Source organism: Choloepus didactylus, chromosome 2 (genome assembly GCF_015220235.1).
Source record: "Choloepus didactylus isolate mChoDid1 chromosome 2, mChoDid1.pri, whole genome shotgun sequence".
NCBI lineage: Eukaryota > Metazoa > Chordata > Mammalia > Pilosa > Megalonychidae > Choloepus > Choloepus didactylus.
In genome coordinates this window covers 90,360,258-90,380,131 of record NC_051308.1, presented here as the reverse complement: position 1 = coordinate 90,380,131, position 19,874 = coordinate 90,360,258, and the positions used below count along the sequence as shown (strand labels likewise).

General features: G+C 37.9%; 2 protein-coding genes across 6 annotated transcripts in view; both read left to right on the top strand.

Annotated features, from left to right (window-relative positions):
• The first annotated feature begins 209 nt into the window (after window positions 1-209).
• The window catches only part of DARS2 (aspartyl-tRNA synthetase 2, mitochondrial), a 35,278-nt gene continuing 15,613 nt past the window's right edge, over window positions 210-19,874 (top strand). The window contains exons 1-11 of one of the 5 annotated variants that reach the window (XM_037825318.1): window positions 390-436; window positions 705-873; window positions 1,486-1,585; window positions 2,706-2,772; window positions 6,181-6,282; window positions 6,673-6,768; window positions 7,738-7,861; window positions 8,595-8,641; window positions 17,125-17,231; window positions 17,936-18,005; window positions 18,678-18,857. In XM_037825318.1, coding sequence (XP_037681246.1) covers window positions 747-873; window positions 1,486-1,585; window positions 2,706-2,772; window positions 6,181-6,282; window positions 6,673-6,768; window positions 7,738-7,861; window positions 8,595-8,641; window positions 17,125-17,231; window positions 17,936-18,005; window positions 18,678-18,857 — 1,020 coding nt within the window. In that variant the 5' untranslated portion in view covers window positions 390-436; window positions 705-746. Of the gene's footprint in view, window positions 478-497; window positions 874-1,485; window positions 1,586-2,705; window positions 2,773-6,180; window positions 6,283-6,672; window positions 6,769-7,737; window positions 7,862-8,594; window positions 8,642-17,124; window positions 17,232-17,935; window positions 18,006-18,677; window positions 18,858-19,874 lie in introns of those variants that run through there. The other 4 variants (XM_037825319.1, XM_037825320.1, XM_037825317.1 and 1 more) reach the window with 4 other exon arrangements.
• On the top strand, window positions 3,488-5,337 carry LOC119526333 (ATP synthase subunit alpha, mitochondrial-like). The gene is given in 1 exon segment (XM_037825321.1): window positions 3,488-5,337. A coding segment is annotated over 1 exon segment (1,662 nt). The 5' UTR covers window positions 3,488-3,537; the 3' UTR covers window positions 5,200-5,337.

The following is a 19,874-nucleotide window of genomic DNA, read 5'->3' as shown; positions in this document are numbered from 1 at the left end:
AAGTAACTAAGGTTGCCATTTTAATTGAGGGCAAAACCGAGCGGCCCAACAACTACCGTATAGCGTTGCTAATCCCGCGATATTGGTCTTTAGCGCTTGTTCCACGAGTGTGACGCTCGCCTCCAAATTTCCGCCATTAGTAATCATGGCGGCAGCATCTCCGCGCTGATTGGTTAAATGCCTTTGCCGTAATCTTGCGCGACCGGCAGTGTTTAGTTTCGGTGGCTAATAGCGTTTTGGATTCGCTCGCCTTCGTCTTTCAGAAAACCTGAAGTCTGCCGCCAGATCTGGGAGACTTGAAACGGAAGACTGACTTTTTTCATGCTTTCCGGTTTTGCCCGCGGAAGCCATTGTGAAGGCGAAAAAGGGAGGGAGGGGCGTGCTCGTGTGACCTGCCCGGTGCCTCTGGATCGTCCTGAATTCACCCCTTGCCCTGGTGTGTGGAATGGTTCTCTCGCCACTTCTGGCCTCAGCCTTGTATGTAAATAGACTTAGAAACTAATGCATTGAGTGGGAGAAAAAGATCTTTCCCCCACCTACTCCAAGGGCCCCAAAGACCTTGGAGATTTATCTGCTTTCTATGTCTGTGTGTGAATGATCGGCGGAGGAGAAATATTGGGGGAGAGAGTGGGAACTCATAGAATTGTAAGGTATTTTATGTGTATTTCCCAAACTGCCTTTTGACCACCATCCAACTGTGGCAGCGTGGGATTCGTGAGCGTCTCTCTTCATCCTGTGGCTCCAACATGTACTTTCCCTGTGGGCTAAGTCTGCTATACAGGGGTTTATCCAGATCCATCGGAAAGACCACCCAGCGGATCTGGGGTTGCCTCTCTAGAAGTCTGGTGCTGAGTTCACAAAGGAGATTTCCAGGTGAAAACAGTAGCTCTGTCCTCTAAACAGCACTCCCTTCTGTTCTCTACAGCCAGTATTCTCTTTCCACCCCCCTAACTTTCCAACTCTTAACTGGATAACCTTATGGGAAGGAGCAGACAGATAACCACATTAATAGGATAATCCGCATTTACTTGATGCAACTGAGAAACCAAAAAAAATCCTCTCACACCAGAAAATACTTTTAATAGTGTTTTCTTCTATACAAATGACTATTACAGAATAGTTTTATACTAAAACTAGTTACTGCACCATCACATTTGTGCTGTAATTCCTAAGATCATATTTCATTTGGAGAAGAAATGTACGCTATTAATAATTGGGCTATTATGTCAATGCAAATACTAGATGGTCCAAAAAAAATAGATCTTCAAATGCAAGGTAAAATTTTACATTACAGTTATTCACTTAGATTTTGACATCTGCAGCTCTATTTAATAGTGGATGAATCAAAGTATATACACTGACTTATTTCGTAAATTTCATCCACTGACCTGAAATAGTGAAGATATGACTGAGAGTTTTATTTTTAAGCAATTTGCAGTTGAATGATATATATTTTTTAATCTTGCTTTTTTTTTTTTCCTTAAGAATTCAATAGCTTTGTTGCCAGGACCAACACCTGTGGAGAGTTGCGTTCTTCTCACTTAGGCCAAGAGGTCACCTTGTGTGGATGGATTCAGTACCGAAGGTAAATTGAGGCAGAGGGTTTAAGAATGTATGGTGGTTGCTTTCCCAGGCAGTTTCAAACCTTTGCTAAGTTTTAATAAAGCCTTATTAATTTTCAGTCAAAAGAATGAAAGCCTTGCAACTCCTTCAGAATCTCTGAATTCATTAGATTTTCAGTTTTGTCTTTATTTTGAAAAACCCAAATAGTGGCACTGTCAGTATACTAGCAACATATATCAAAAGGCATAACAATGAATCTTGATAAACCAGTAGACTAAAATGACCCTGGACTTACTAATGTTGAAGAGTTCCTAAGACCAGTAATTGGAAATGGTCCAGCATGCTGCAAACCAGTTGTTAGTCTCCAATAACATGAAAAAGCTTATTATATTCTAAAGTTAGGTAAGGAAAAAGCCTAAAATTGTGAAGAACAGTGATTCCTTAAGATCAGAGCCCATTTTTCTTATGTCTGTTTCCAGGACATACCTGAATAGTACATTAATGCACAGTGAAGGGATCCAAAATGCATAGGTTGTCTGACCTTCCTTAAAAATATGTCAGGAGTATGTGAATATTTGACACATAAATTTGAGTACTATCTCCTGAACTCAGAATCAGAAGAGGCTTTCTCTATCTCTTCCTGGTTCTAAGGGCAGTGTGAGAAATATAGGTTGGATGCTGAAATGCTGCAATGTGGGGGACCTTTTGGTGGTTTATAGAGATTTTGGATTAGTAGTTAGAACTCTTCCAGAAAATTTTAGTAACAGGGAAGATCTTATATTGTTATATTTTTAAATTAACAGATGTTTCTAATATACTAAAATATCTCTGGCTTTTACATTGGAATAATCCTGAATATAATACAGTATTTTTATAATGACCTAAGCCAATGAACATTGAAAATGAAAAGAAAAAAACAGCTTTTCATTAATAAGCCATATAGGTAACATCAGTAAGCTGTATAGATAGCTGATAAAAATTGAAATTGAAAAAATCTTTTTTTTGATAATCTACATGGGTAATTGCATGAATATAGCTAGTGAAAGCACTTATTTATTAGAAAAAATAAATGTTTGTTTTGTCTGCTTAAACTTTGGGCTTAAAGATTTTATCCTAAAATATTCATTTTATTCATTAATCAGGCAAAACACCTTCCTGGTCCTGAGAGATTGCCATGGGCTTGTTCAAGTTGTCATTCCCCAGGATGAGGTAATAAGTTTCCTCCTATTATCTGAAAGCCACTCTTTTATGCTGTGACTAGAGTAAGCTAAGTATGTTTAAGGTTTTAAATTTAGAAATGTACTGGTAACAAAAACTAGAAACTACCATAAGCAGTATAAAAATAAATAACGAACAAGAGAAAAAGATATGCAACTCATATCACAGACAAAGGGCTAATTTCTCTAATACATAAAAGGCTATTTCGCATAATAAGAAAAAGGTCAGTGACGCAACAGAAATATGAACACAGGATATGAACATAAGATTTAAATAAAATAAAATAAAATGACTTGTAGAGTATATGAAAATATGCCCAACCTCAATCATAAGTAGATATGTGAATTTAAATTACCTGGAATTACTATTTTTAACAAACTGGATTGACTGTGCACTTTATACATATATTTCTAGAGTGGGTATAAATTGACACTAGCTCTATGGAGAGTGATTTGACAAAATCGAAATTATAAATGCATATATCCTTTGAACCATTCTACTTCTAATAAATTTTCTTAATAATTATCTTACTTCTAGTCTTAAAGATGCAAAATCACATACATACAAGTTATTCATTGCAAGATTGTTTGTAATATATTAAAAAAATTGGGACCAACCTAGATGTCCTCCAATAAGAGACTGGTTTTAAAAATAACGTACATCCTTCAATGGGGTCATGTTCAGCTATAAAAAAAGAATGAGAGTCAGTCCGGAGGCTGCGGCTGCAAAGGAACCACCCGGATAGAAGCTGCAAAGATGCTGTCCGTGCGCGTCGCTGTGGCCTTGGCCCGCTCCCTCCCTCGGTGGGCCGGGCTGGTCTCCAAAAATGTTTTGGGATCATCCTTCATTGCCACAAGGAACCTCCATGCCTCTAACACTTGTCTTCAGAAGGCTGGTACTGCTGAGGTGTCCTCTATACTTGAAGAGCGTATTCTTGGAGCTGATACTTCGGTTGAACTTGAGGAAACTGGGCGTGTCTTAAGTATTGGTGATGGTATTGCCCAAGTACATGGGCTTAGAAATGTTCAAGCAGAAGAAATGGTAGAGTTTTCTTCAGGCTTAAAGGGTATGTCTCTGAACTTGGAACCTGACAATGTTGGTGTTGTCGTGTTTGGAAATGATAAACTAATTAAGGAAGGAGATATTGTGAAGAGGACAGGAGCCATTGTGGATGTTCCAGTTGGCGAGGAACTGTTGGGTCTTGTAGTAGATGCCCTCAGTAATGCCATTGATGGAAAGGGTCCAATTGGTTCCAAGACCCGCAGGTGAGTTGGTCTGAAAGCTCCTGGAATCATTCCTAGAATCTCTGTGCGTGAACCAATGCAGACTGTCATTAAGGCTGTGGATAGCTTGGTGCCAATTGGTCATGGTCAGCGTGAGCTGATTATTGGTGACCAACAGACTGGCAAAACTTCCATTGCTATTGACTCGATCATTAACCAGAAACGTTTCAATGATGGAACTGATGAAAAGAAGAAGCTATACTGTATCTATGTTGCTATTGGTCAAAAGAGATCCACTGTGGCCCAGTTGGTGAAGAGACTTACAGATGCAGATGCCATGAAGTACACCATTGTGGTTTCAGCTACTGCTTCTGATGCTGCCCCACTTCAGTACCTGGCTCCTTATTCTGGCTGTTCTATGGGAGAATATTTTAGGGATAATGGCAAACATGCTTTGATTATCTATGATGACTTATCCAAACAGGCTGTTGCTTACCGTCAGATGTCTCTGTTGCTCCGCCGACCCCCTGGTCGTGAGGCCTATCCTGGTGACGTGTTCTACCTACACTCCCGTCTGCTGGAGAGAGCAGCCAAAATGAACGATGCTTTTGGTGGTGGCTCCTTGACTGCTTTACCAGTCATAGAAACACAAGCTGGTGATGTGTCCACTTACATTCCAACAAATGTCATTTCTATCACTGACGGACAGATCTTCCTGGAAACAGAATTGTTCTACAAAGGTATTCGCCCTGCCATTAACGTTGGTTTATCTGTTTCCCGTGTCGGGTCTGCAGCCCAAACCAGGGCCATGAAACAGGTGGCAGGTACCATGAAGCCGGAATTGGCTCAGTATCGTGAGGTTGCTGCTTTTGCCCAGTTCGGTTCTGACCTTGATGCTGCCACACAACAACTCTTGAGTCATGGTGTACGTCTGACTGAGTTGTTGAAGCAGGGACAGTATTCTCCGATGGCTATTGAAGAACAAGTGGCTGTCATTTATGCTGGTGTAAGGGGTTATCTTGATAAATTGGAGCCCAGCAAGATCACAAAGTTTGAGCAGGCTTTCTTGTCTCATGTTATAAGCCAGCACCAAACCTTGTTGAACACTATCAGGGCTGATGGAAAGATCTCAGAAGAGTCAGATGCAAAGCTGAAAGAGATTGTAACAAAATTTTTGGCTGGATTTGAAGCTTAAAACTCACAGATCCCCATCAAATGTCGGTTTGGTTTTGTCATGGTTTTTTTTGGTAATCAGTTCCATTTGTAAAAGGTTTACTCTCATACTTCTAATGTACAGAAATCACATTAAAAATAAAAGTTCGATGTTGCTTGGTGGAAAAAAAAAAAAAAGAATGAAGCTCTTTATGTGCTAAAACAGAAAAAAAAATCCAAGGTCTATTGTATATTATTAAATGAAAACAGTAGGATGTAGAAGTGCAGGTAGAGTGTATCATCTATATTTAAAAGGAGAGAAGGAAAGGGAATGTATGTACACTGAGGGGTTGGAAGACAGGGATAGGATGGAGACTTTTCATTGTATGTCTTTTTGTACTCTGAATTTTGAACCATATGAAGGTATCGACTACTCAAAAAAATAGTTACAATTGAAATTAGATAAAATAAAGAACTCCCATTATACTCATTGGGCAATATTGGTTTCTGTTGCGGTGATTTTTACAAATGCTTCTATGCCTAAGAAAAATATGATTTACTCAGCTATGAGTGTTTGAAATAAGATAAGAGCAATGAACTGTCTTTCAGAGATCAGAACGCAGAGATGAGCATACCTAGTCTAGGAGAACTTCTTTCACTTTGTGTTCTATCATTGCTCTTTGATTTAACTGTCCCTAAAACTAGCCCTGGAGACAGTTGCCTTTAAAGTTCATGGGACTTGTTTGCATTGTCATTCTTATTTTTCTTTAAGGAAATTTTTGAGAACTCTGATCTAATGATTTTACTTGTTTTATGTGGAGTCAAAATGAGGGGTGCAGTATACCAAATTCTGTAATAAATTTACTGCAATGAATCAATAAATTCTGTAATCCTGGGCAGCCCAGTATTTATGGCAATTAAGCTGTGAAGTACCAAAGTCTTTCTAGACCATAGATTTCAGCTACTACTGATTCCTTTAAGTTCATTTGTTTCTTGGAACTGTTTTCTCCCTCTTATTCTCTAGTCAGCTGCTTCTGTCATGAAGATTTTATGTGACGCCCCTGTGGAATCTGTGGTGCAAGTGTCTGGGACTGTTGTTTCGCGACCTCCAGGACAAGAGAATCCAGTTAGTAGTTTAGAAACCATCTGTGTACATTTTATCTATATGCATTTGAAATGTCTATGTCCACACTCAAGCAACATGGACTGAGCATCTATTGGATGCCAGGCACTAGAGTTCTGTAAGTGCTACAGATGAACTTACAGATTTAAAAATCTTCACTACAAATACACACACCTATATAAATATACATATTAGGACATTTGTTAATGAGGAAATCAACCACAGGTATGCGTAAGAATGTCAAGGTCATGCATAGACTTTTATGCTTTAGACATTAATACACTATCAGCACCCTCACATTTTACATATGCAAAAAAAGTGTGTGTGTTACAAATGTGCATTGTGTGCATGTCCTGTTGAGTGATTTTTAAAATAGGTCTTTTCTCTTGTAAGAAAATGCCAACAGGTGAAATTGAAATCAAAGTCAAAACAGCTGAGCTACTGAATCCCTGCAAGAAACTGCCCTTTGAAATTAAAGACTTTGTGAAGGTACCATTCTCTGTTATTAATATAGCCTTTTCTAGAAAATGTTGATGCTAGCATTAAAGTATTTTCAGAGTTTAAAAAAAAATTTTGACTTCTACAAAATTAAGCATTTTATAGAGGTATACTGAATTGTTTTGTTAGTCCTACAATTTTTTGGTGAACTGTCCTACAGTTCATTAAGCTGTAGATTGTTTTTTCAGACAGGTTGGAATGTGGCTTTATCCTTAAGACTTGGAGTGTTATATTGTTCACTTTTTTTGTTGTTGTTGCTATTTGTTTTACATTTCGAGAGGAAATTTTTATCTAGGTTGGAAATAGCCAAATGGCTTAGGGATTCCAAACCTATTACATTTTAATCCTCTAAAACTTAGCTTTCCAAGCATATAAGGATGATTATTGTAATGTAAGGAATTCTTTACCACAGTTTAAGGGGTTGATGCTGTTATCATGAGGTAAGTATACTCAGAGGATTTTCAGCTTTGTCACAATTGTTTATTTGTATATCCCTAATTTTTAAACTGATTTTTAAATCAGTTGCATGGCCACTTAGTCTTACATCTAAGTTCCCAATTAATCCTTTAATTAAAAAAGCAGTATAAATACAGAGTTGACTTTGTTGTGAAAAAGAAAAGGAAATATACAGTTTTTCCCATGATAAGCTTTCAGAAAGAGAAGATATGGAACTGGTCAAGGAAATAACCTATTCCAGGGAAAGAGACCTATTAAAAAATTCTCAATCAGTGAAGGATGATGTTAGTAATAATGAATAGTAAAAAACATAAAATCCGTGTTAGTAACAAGCTTAGAAGTTGTAAGAATTAAGGATGATGTATGCACAAATGGAAACCAGCATGATGATGGTGTAAACTAAAAACAGAATTAAGGTTTTTGAAAATTCAAACTCTGTATCTAAAGATAGTATCTTTCTAATTTAAAAAATATATTTAAACATAATCTTTAAATTTGTTTTAGAAAACAGAGGCTCTTCGTTTGCAGTATCGCTACTTAGATTTGCGTAGTTTCCAAATGCAATATAACCTGAGATTGAGGTCCCAGATGGTCATGAAAATGCGAGAATATCTCTGTAATCTGCATGGTAAGGAAAATAACCTGAATATTCTTTTGTGCTTTTTAGCATCTCTTTTTTGTTCGGCAGTTTTATGGCATCCTCTCTTTGGCATCTTTGGGTCAGATGTTGCCAAGATGTTTGGAATTCACTCAATGTATATGATACTTTTTGAGGAAAGGTTAATTTCCAGAGTGTTTGGTCCTAGAGCATAATGTAGTAACTAGTACCCAGGTCACAAATACATCCTTTTAAATGTGATAGTGCCTGTTACATTATCTTATATAGGTATTTCCCATCACAGTTGAAGGCAGAACAGCCCTGTGATTGTTGTCTCTTTTCTGAATTCTCTATTATGTCTGTACATCATTTGTTGGCAGCTTAGTAATGTCATGTAAATTAAATTAGACAAATGGATCAGTCCTGTTTTTCTCTGTTCTATTTGTGTTTTTTTGCTAAACTAACAGAATATTTAGTAAACTAGAACTGTTCAGAAGGTAAGAATCCATCAAGTATTTAAAATTATTTCCTGTCAAAAGTATTACTTTTATGAATACAATAGATTTGTGGAATCTTCAGCTTGCTTTCTCATATGTTTATAGAATTCAATTTTGTGGACTCAGTAGCCTTGGTAGCTTATTTATAACAACACAAATTCCTAATAAAGGGTAGGCTCTGATTTGTTTTGCTCTACTTTAGATATCATTATTTGACAAATTCCAAATTCCTACCTGTTAAAATTCTGATGTTTCTCTCTTCTTAGGGTTTGTGGATATAGAAACCCCAACATTGTTTAAGAAGACTCCAGGGGTATGATATTACTTAAATTAGTCTGCTAATAATGTTCTATTAGTTATGAAAGTGGACCACTTTTCTTTTATATTCACTTGGTCCTATTTTATTTAATTTTATTTTATTGCCTCAGGATGCTCATGTCACATTAACTAGCTCTTCTTAAGAATTAACAAAGAGGGGGCGGGCAAGATGGTGGAGTGGTGAGGTGTAGGTTTTAGTTCCTCCTCCAGGGCAGTAGATAGAAAGCCAGGAACTATGTGGACTGGACACCAGAGAGCAATATGACTTTGGGCGTACTTCATACAACACTCATGAACGCATGGAACAGCTGAGATCAGCGAAATCTGTAAGTTCTTGCGGCCAGGGGACCCATGCCCCTCCCTGCCAGGCTCAGTCCCGTGGGAGGAGGGGCCGTCGGTGCTGGGAACAAGGAGGGAGAACTGCAGTTGCGGCTCTTATTGAAAACTCAGTCTGCTGATCCAAACTCCAAACATAGACTGAGACCAGACACCGGAGATTCAGGAGAGGAGGTAGGGCTAGAAAAAACAGCAAAAAAAAAAAAAACAACCCAAAAATAAAAACAGAGACTTTTTGGAGTTCTGGTGAACACAGAACGGAGAAGGGCAGGACTCAGAGTCAGACTCATGTGCAAATCCAGAGGGTGAGTTTCCTTGTCTGAAGAGCCAGTTCCTCTGCTTTCTTGATTGTTCCTTAATGGCCCTAATCTCCTTGTCCCTTAGCATTTCAATAGCCCGTTAGATCTGCTAGAAGGGCCCTTCTTGTTGTTTTTTTCTGTTTTGTTTTTTTTTTAATCTTTTTATCTTTTTCTAAAACAATTACTCTAAGAAGCCCATTACAGAAATCCTCAAAGATTTGCAGTTTGGGCCCAGACAAGAGCAAAGCTAAGAGAACTCTGAGATACAAAGCAATAAGTCCAGTGGCTGAGAAAATTCGCTGAACACCACAACATCCCAAGAAAAGGGGGGCATCCCCTTACGGCCATCTTCCCAGTGGGCTGGGAACGCTCCTGCCCAGTGCCAGCGTCACAGCCCAGAGCTGCCCCAAACAACCCAGTGTGATGGGAAGTGTTTCAAACAACACACGCAGACATAACAATATAGGGCATGGGCAATAGCCTTTCCCGCACCCTCAGCTAATTGTTCCGGAGCTGGGAAGGCGGAGTGGTGTGAAAAGGGGAAAATTAACACACCCCATTCAGCCATCCTTTCAGCAGACTGGGAACACCCCTACACAGCCCTGCAGCCCAGAACCTCCCTTGGGGGATGGTACTCACCTGTGACATAACACAATTGTCCCTCAGCAGAGGACCTAGGAGTTCACAGCTTGGAAGAGGGACCCACTCACAAGTCCCAGGGACCATACGCCAATACCAAGGACTTGTGGGTCAGTGGCAGACACAAACTGTGGCAAGACTGAACTGAAAGATTAGACTATTGCAACAGCTTTAAGTCTCTAGGAACACCTGGGAGATTTGATTATTAAAGCTGCCCCCCCTCCCTAACCGCTCAGACACATGCCCCATATACAGGGTGGGCAACACCAACTATACATGCCAGCTTGGTTCACCAATTGGACCTCACAAGACTCACACCCCCACTCACCACAAAGACAAAGTGGGGGAGAAGTGGCTTGAGGGGAATAGGTGGCTCGCGGACACCACCTGCTGGTTAAAGTGTACTCCACAAAGCTGTAGATCTGACGAATTAGAGATAAGGGTTTGAATCAGTCTACATATCCTGAAAGAACCCTATCAAGTTAAGCAAATGTCAAGAGGCCAGAAACAACAGAAGATTTTAAGCATGTGAAAAAACAGACGATATGTATAACCAAAACCCAAACACCCAAATCAGAAGATCAGAGGAGACACAGTACTTGGAGCAATTAATCAAAGAACTAAAGATGAACAATGAGAGCATGGTACAGGATATAAAAGACATGAAGAAGAGCATGGCACAGGATATAAAGGACATGAAGAAGACCCTAGAAGAGCTTAAAGAAGAAATTGCAAGAGTAACTAAAAAAATAGATGATTTTATGGAAATGAAAGAAACCGTTGGCCAAATTAAGAAGATTCTGGATACTCATAGTACAAGACTAGACGAAGCTGAACAGCGAATCAGTGACCTAGAGGGCAACAGAACAGAAAATGGAAGAACAAAAGAAAGATGGGGAAAAAAATCGGAAAAATCGAAATAGACTTCAAGGATATGATAGATAATATAAAATGTCCAAATATAAGAATCATTGGTGTTCCAGAAGGGGAAGAGAAGGGTAAAGGTCTAGAAAGAGTATTCAAAGAAATTGTTGGGGAAAACTTCCCAAATCTTCTAAACATCATAAATACACAAATCATAAATGCCCAGGGAACTCCAAATAGAATAAATCCAAATAAACCCACTCCGAGACATATTCTGATAAGATTGTCAAATACTAAAGAGAAAGAGCAAGTTCTGAAAGCAGCAAGGGAAAAGCAGTTCACGGCGTACAAAGGAAACAGCATAAGGCTAAGTAGTGACTACTCAGCAGCCACCATGGAGGTGAGAAGGCAGTGGCACAACATATTTAAATTCTGAGAGAAAAATTGCCAACCAAGAATACTTTATCCAGCAAAGCTCTCCTTTAAATTTGAGGGAGAGCTTAAATTTTTCACAGACAGACAAATGCTGAAAGAATTTGCCATCAAGAGACCTGCCCTACTTGAGATACTAAAGGGAGCCCTACTAATGGAGAAACAAAGAAAGGAGAGAGAGAGATGGAGAAAGGTTCAGTACTAAAGAGATTCAGTATGGGTACCTTAAAGGACATTAAGAGAGAGAGGAAAAATATTTCTGACAAACATAAACCAAAGGATAAGATGGCTGATCCAAGAAATGCCTTCACAGTAATAATGTTGAATGTAAATGGATTAAACTCCCCAATCAAAAGATATAGATTGGCAGAATGGATCAAAAAAGAAAAATGAACCATCAATATGTTGCATACAAGAGACTCATCTTAGACACAGGGACACAAAGAAATTGAAAGTGAAAGGATGGAAAAAAATATTTCATGTAAGGTACAGCCAAAAGAAAGCAGGAGTAGCAATATTAATCTCAGATAAAATAGACTTTAAATGCAAGGATGTTATGAGAGACAAAGAAGGCCACTACATACTAATAAAAGGGGCAATTCAACAAGAAGAAATAACAGTCAAATGTTTATGCACCAGATCAAGGTGCCACAAAGTACATGAGACAAACACTGGCAAAACTAAAGGAAGCAATTGATGTTTCCACAGTAATTGTGGGGGACTTCAATACATCACTCTCTCCTATAGATAGATCAACCAGACAGAAGACCAATAAAGAAATTGAAAACCTAAACAATCTGATAAATGAATTAGATTTAACAGACATATATAGAACATTACATCCCAAATCACCAGGATACACATTCTTTTCTAGTGCTCATGGAACTTTCTCCAGAATAGATCATATGCTGGGACATAAAACAAGCCTCAATAAATTTAAGAAAAATTGAAATTATTCAAAGCACATTCTCTGACCACAATGGAATACAATTAGAAGTCAATAACCATCAGAGACTTAGAAAATTCACAAATACCTGGAGGTTAAACAACATGCTCCTAAACAATCAGTGGGTTTAACAAGAAATAGGAAGAGAAATTGCTAAATATATGGAGATGGATGAAAATGAGAACACAATATACCAAAACCTATGGGATGCAGCAAAAGCGGTACTAAGGGGGAAATTCATAGCACTATATGCATACATTAAAAAGGAAGAAAGAGCTAAAATCAAAGAACTAATGGATCAACTGAAGAAGCTAGAAAATGAACAGCAAACCAATCCTAAACCAAGTAGAAGAAAAGAAATAACAAGGATTAAAGCAGAAATAAATGATGTAGAGAACAAAAAAACAATAAATAACACCAAGAGTTGGTTCTTTGAAAAGATCAACAAGATTGATAAGCCCCTAGCTAGACTGAGAAAATCAAAAAGAAGACCCATGTGAATAAAATGATGAATGAGAAAGGTGACATTGCTGCAGATCCCGAAGAAATTAAAAAAATTATAAGAGGATACTATGAACAACTGTATGCCAACAAACTGGATAATGTAGAAGAAATGGACAATTTCCTGGAAACATGAACAACATAGACTGACCAGAGAAGAAATAGAAGACCTCAACCAACCAATCACAAGCAAACAGATCCAATCTGTCATCAAAAAGCTTCCCACAAATAAATGCCCAGGGCCAGATTGCTTCACAGGGAAATTCTACCAAACTTTCCAAAAAGAACTGACACCGATCTTACTCAAACTCTTTCAAAACATCAAAGAAAATGGAACACTACCTAACTCATTTTATGAAGCTAACATCAATCTAATACCAAAACCAGGCAAAGATGCTACAAAAAAGGAAAACTACAGGCCTAGCTCCCTAATAAATATAGATGCAAAAATTCTCAACAAAATACTTGCAAATCGAACCCAAAGACACATTAAAAAAATTGTATACCATGACCAAGTGGGGTTCATTCCAGGCATGCAGGGATGGTTCAACATAAGAAAATCAGTCAACGAATTACAACACATTAACAAATCAAAGGAGAAAAATCAAATGATCATCTCTAGACGCCGAAAAAGCATTCGACAAAATCCAACATCCGTTTTTGATAAAAACACTTCAAAAGGTAGGAATTGAAGGAAACTTCCTCAATATGATAAACAGCATATATGAAAAACCCACAGCCAGCATAGTAATCACTGGTGAGAGACTGAAAGCCTTCCCTGTAAGATCAGGAACTAGACAAGGATGCCCGCTGTCACCACTGTTATTCAACATTGTGCTAGAAATGCTAGCTATGGCAATGTGGCAAGACAAAGAAATAAAAGGCATCCAAATTGGAAAGGAAGAAGTAAAACTGTCATTGTTTGCAGAAGATATGATCTTATATCTGGGAAACCCTGAGAAATCAACAATACAGCTACTAGAGCTAATAAACAAATTTAGCAAAGTAGAGGGATACAAGATTAATGCACTTAAGTCAGTAATGTTTCTGTATGCTAGAAATGAACAAATTGAAGAGACACTCAAGAAAAAGATACCGTTTTCAATAGCAACTAAAAAAATCAAGTACCTAGGAATAAACTTAACCAAAGATGTAAAAGACTTATACAAAGAAAACTACATAACTCTACTAAAAGAAATAGAAAGGGACCTTAAAAGATGGAAAAATATTCCATGTTCATGGATACGAAGGCTAAATGTCATTAAGATGTCAATTCAACCCAAACTCATCTACCGACTCAATGCAATCCCAATTAACATTCCAACAACCTACTTTGCAGACTTGGAAAAGCTAGTTTTCAAATTTATTTGGAAAGGGAAGATGCCTCAAATTTGCTAAAAACACTCTAAAAAGGAGAAATGCAGTGGGAGGACTTACACTCCCTGACTTTGAAGCTTATTATAAAGCCACAGTTGTCAAAACAGCATGGTAACTGGCACAAAGATAGACATATAGATCAATGGAATCTAACTGAGAATTTGGAGATAGACCCCAGATCTACGGCTGACTGATCTTTGATAAGGCCCCCAAAGCCACTGAACTAGGACATAACAGTCTTTTCAACTGGGGCTGGGAAAGTTGAATATCCATATCCGAAAGAATGAAAGAGGACCCCTACCTCACACCTTACACAGAAATTAACTCAAAGTGGATCAAAGATCTCAATATAAAAGACAGTACCATAAAACTCCTAGGAGATAATGTAGGAAAACATCTTCAAGACCTTGTATTAGGTGGCCACTTCCTAGACTTTACACCCGAAGCACAAGCCACAAAAGAAAAAATAGATAAATGGGAACTTCTCAAGCTTAGAAGTTTCTGTACCTCAAAGGAATTTGTCAAAAATGTGAGGAGGCAGCCAACTCAATAGGAAAAAAATTTTGGAAGCCATGTATCTGACAAAAGACTGATATCTTTCATATAAAAGGAATCCTACAGCTCAATGACATTAGTACAGCAGCCCAATTATAAAATGGGCAAAAGATACGAAAAGACAGTTCTCTGAAGAGGAAATACAAATGGCCAAGAAACACATGAAAAAATGTTCAGCTTCACTAGCTATTAGAGAGATGCAAGTTAAGACCACAGCGAGATAACATCTCAGACCAATTAGAATGGCTGCCATTAAACAAACAGGAAACTACAAATGCTGGATAGAATGTGGAGAAAGTAGAACTCTTATTCATTGTTGGTGGGACTGTATAATGGTTCAGCCACTCTCGAAGTCAGTCTGGCACTTCCTTAGAAAACTACATATAGAGTTACCCTTCAATCCAGCAATTGCCCTTCTCGGTATATACCCAGAAGATCTGAAAGCAGTGACACGAACAGATATCTGCACGCCAATGTTCATAGCAGTATTATTCACAATTGCCAAGAGATGGAAACAACCCAAATGTCCTTCAACAGATGAGTGGATAAATAAAATGTGGTATATACACATGATGGAATACTACATGGCTGTAAGAAGGAACGATGTTGTGAAACATATGACAATATGGATGAATCTTGAAGACATAATGCTGAGTGAAATAAGCCAGGCACAAAAAGAGAAATATTATATGCTACCACTAATGTGAACATTGAAAAATGTGAAACAAATGGTTTATAATGTAGAATGTAGGGGAACTAGTGATAGAGAGCAATTAAGGAAGGGAGAATGATAACTGAATAAGAACAGATAAGCTATTGTGGGTAAATTTAATGTTCTGAGAATGCCCAGGAATGACTATGGTCTGTTAATTTCTGATGGGTATGGTAGGAACAAGTTCACTTGGGGTAGAGTAGGAACATGTTGGAAGTAAGAGAGTTATCTTAGGTTAGTTGTCTTTCTTTTATTCCCTTGTTATGGTTTGTTTGAAATGGTTTTTTTTTTGTTTGTTTTAATTTTTTTTTTATATAGTTGATTTTTAAAAAAGTAAATTAAAAAAAAAAAATGAAAAAAATATGCAGAACGCCCTTGAGGAGCTGCTGGAGAATGCAGGGGTGTTGGGCTTCCCCACCTCGATGGTTGCTGATGTGCTCATAGACATAGGGGATTGGTGGTTTGATGGATGAGCCCTCTACCACAGGACTTGCCCTTGGGAAGACTGTTCCTGCAAAGGAGAGGCTAGGCCTGCCTATAATTGTGCCTAAGAGCCTCCTCCCAAGTGCCTCTGTGTTGCTCAGATGTGCCCTCTCTCTCTCTAGCTAAGCCAGCTTGGCAGGTGAAATCACTGCCATCCCCACTATGTGGGATCTGACACCCCGAGTGTAAATACCCCTGGCAATGTGGAAAATGACTCCTGGGGAGGAATCTGGACCCGGCATCGTGGGATGGAGAACATCTTGACCAAAAGGGGGACATGAAAGGAAATGAATAAGCTTCAGTAGCAGAGAGATTCCAAAAGGAGACGAGAGGTCACTCTGGTGGGCACTCTTATGCACGATACAGACAACCCTTTTTAGGTTCTAATGAACTGGAATAGCTAGCAGTAAATACCTGAAACTATCAAACTACAACCCAGAACCCATGAATCTTGAAGATGATTGTGTAAAAATGTAGCTTATGAGGGGTGCAGTGTGATTGGGAAAGCCATATGGACTACGCACCCCTTTGTCTAGGTTATGGATGGATGAGTAGAAAAATGGGGGAAGGGAAAAAAAAAAAAGACAGCCAGTGTTCTTTTTTACTTTAATTGTTCTTTTTCACTTTAATTTTTATTCTTAGTATTTTTATGTGTGTGGTAATGAAAATGTTCAAAAATTAATTTTGGTGGTGAATGCAGAACTAGATAATGGTACTGTAAACAATTGAATATACGCTTTGTTTTATATGACTGCATGGTATGTGAATATATCTCAGTAAAAATGAATTTAAAAAAAAATATGTGGGTCAATATTTTGAATCAGAATCATTTTATTCTACATGAGTTTTCTTTACCTTGAAAGAGGTTTGTAGTTGCAAATCATTAATGAATTGATTCCTTAAAACAAATTCCTTGTACATTAAGAGCTAACAGTAGTAAAACATTGGTATTTAACCTATCCAATCTATGGATTTATAAAACTACAGTTTAAGTTTAAAAAGCAGTTAGGAGTTACTTGGATAGGAAGTAATGGACAACATTCTTTAAGCTAGTACCAGAACTGGAAATTCATTTCATTAAACATACAGTTAATACCTGCCATGTACAAACCAATATTTAAAATCTGTTATGTATTAGCCTTTTAAGGAATAAAAGATGAGTAAGAAATGATGCCTGTCATGGTAGGAACTTTGTCTTTTAGTTAATTTCATTCAGCAGCTCAAGTACCAACTTCTACCAGTCAATTTTATACCCGCTGGCGTGTTTGGTTTTTTTTTGTTTGTTTGTTTGTTTTAACAATTCTTCTCTCCCTCTTCCTCTTTCTCATTAATAGGGTGCAAAAGAGTTTGTGGTAGCATCAAGGGAACCTGGAAAGTTTTATTCCCTCCCCCAGAGTCCTCAACAGTTTAAGCAGCTTCTGATGGTTGGAGGTTTAGACAGGTAAGCTTTCTTTCCTTTATGCTAATAGATGTAAGAAAGAGAAAAGGAAGACAGAAAAGGGAACGCCAAGTTCTCTAATCTTTTGAGAGAAGGTTAGAAAATTTATGAGAATTTCATATAGTATCTGTAAAAATACCATTTAAATTTGTAGTCATCATTAAAAATTTATTGCAGCATGTGCAAAGCTAGTAGATGTGACGGGGTAAAAACTATATATATAGCTCTTGCTCTCAAGGAGTTAATCTACTAAGGCAAAATAGGATAATAAACCAACTATGATATAAACCAAAATGTAAGTGAATTGAGAATTGTAAACTAGTTATTAAGAGATTTGAAATATATCATTTTGCGAAACATTATTAAAAACTTTCTGGAACTGGGCCCTCTGGAATAGAGCTGCATTTCAGCAAGTAAAGATGAGTGTTAGAAGAGTATAACACAGGAAAGCTCAGTCTAATATATGACTATCTGGAGGTGCCGGGATATATTTTAAAAACAGTATGTAGAATATTTAACTTTTCATGAGTCAGCTGTGTATATGATTAGATTAAAGCATCATAAAGGATTTAAAAATTTTTTCTTGTGACCTGTGAGTACCATTATTTATTTGTTTTGTGAGCTGCATTGCCAAAAATTTGGGGGGGAGGAGTGTGTGTGTGTCTTCCTAGAATCATAACTTGTTTAATGCTATTTTCCAATTATAGATATTTTCAGGTTGCCCGATGTTATAGAGATGAAGGTTCAAGACCAGACAGACAGCCCGAGTTTACCCAGGTACTGTTGTATTTACTTATCACTTGGAGATTCAGGCCTGTTACAACCAAGTATTTTCAAGACTGGGGAAGTAATTATACATACTTCATATCTCATTACATTTTATCCCTCAGATATTTTATCAAACTAACCTGCAGATGAGGCACTAATTATTTAAATTTAGATCCTTTTCATGTGTTTTTTTATAAGAAGTTTAATCAGCAAACAAGAAATGCCAGAGATTCCTACAGTGTTTTAATGCTCATGATCAAGTTCTTAAAATTAATCTCTCGTACATTACGAACTGACAGTTCTATACATTGATATTTAATCTATTTATCTCATCTATGGACTTATCAAAGCTATTATTTAGTTTCTGTATGATGGAGTATTGATTAGTGTGGTAAAGTGCAAAAATTATAAACTTTGGAGTTGGATCAAATCTCGCTTCAGGACTTACTAATTGTGTATATGCAGGCAAGTACTTACCCTCACTGAGCCTTAAGCCATGAGATAGTTGTGGGAATTAAAACAAGTTAGCATATGTAAAGCAGCACAGTGCTTGACAGAAAACAGACGCACAATAATATCCCCCACCCACCCTTGTATTAAGTATTTATGTACAGAAATGTATCTATAAATATTAATACTATGACTGTTCAATTTAGTTTCTTTATATTCTTTTGGTTTCAGATTGACATAGAGATGTCTTTTGTAGACCAGACCGGAATCCAGAGTCTAATTGAGGGTTTGCTTCAGTATTCCTGGCCCAATGACAAAAATGCTGTGATGGTTCCTTTTCCTTCTATGACTTTTTCTGAGGCTTTAGCCACCTATGGAACTGATAAACCTGACACTCGCTTTGGGATGAAGGTAATTATCTTCACTTATCCAGTACTGTGCCCCAAAATGGTCCTGCAGTCTTTTAAACCACTGTGAAATTGGCAACGAGTTACAACTATTGCATCATTTTTTTACCTTTGTTGTTACCAAGCAAAACCAAGAGAAAACAATAGTGTGTTAGTTAGCATCATAGTACTCTTTTTCTTTCTCCTGCATTCCAATACCGATTTTCAAGAGCAAGGTTCTTGCTGTAGTTTTTTATTACTAACAAGTTATTGAGTATATGGACATGGAGGGTAACTTGGTAAGAGTTACGTTTTCTTTTTCCTTGGTCTATAAAGAACTGAAATAAGTGAGAACATTTATTGAAATTATTAAGATCTATAAGTAATTAACTAAAGATGAAAAATAATTTATACAAAGCAGTTTCCATTACTAGTCATCTCACTGTTTGCTCTTAGAGAGCAACATGTCTTGGTCTCTGTAATGCTGGTGATATTTCCATATCTGAGTTCTCAGTGAAAATTCGTTAGAAATTGAATTCTGCCTGCTCTAGCAGTGCTTAATTCTTAGAATGAAAACATATGATACCAAAGAGACTAAAGAGACACGACAGGGAACATCTTGAAAGATGGCAGAATAGGAGCTTCCTCTTCCTTCAAAAATACCTACAGGACAGGCAAAAACTTTTCAGAAAGGGACAAAGAGACTGAGGAACTACAGCGAGTGACTCGCTCAGCCGTGGATCCTAGCGCCCATGCCCCATCCTCAGGGCAAACAGCTTCTGGTCAGTCAGGTCCCTGCCTGGTAGGCTGCTGTAGACAGGGAGGGCCAGGTAATCCATCCTCCCTAGGAACAGAGGGGGATGTGGCACAAATCTGATCCAGCCGTTCTCCAGCAAATATGGACTGCTGGTTCCCATAGCCTTAGCCCAGACAGGCACCTGCCAAACCATTGTTCCCACTTGGGTCAGAAGCAGAGTGGACAGAGGGCTAAAATACCCTGCCTTTGTAGGGCTGCAGAGAATAGGTTGCAGAAGCACTCCAT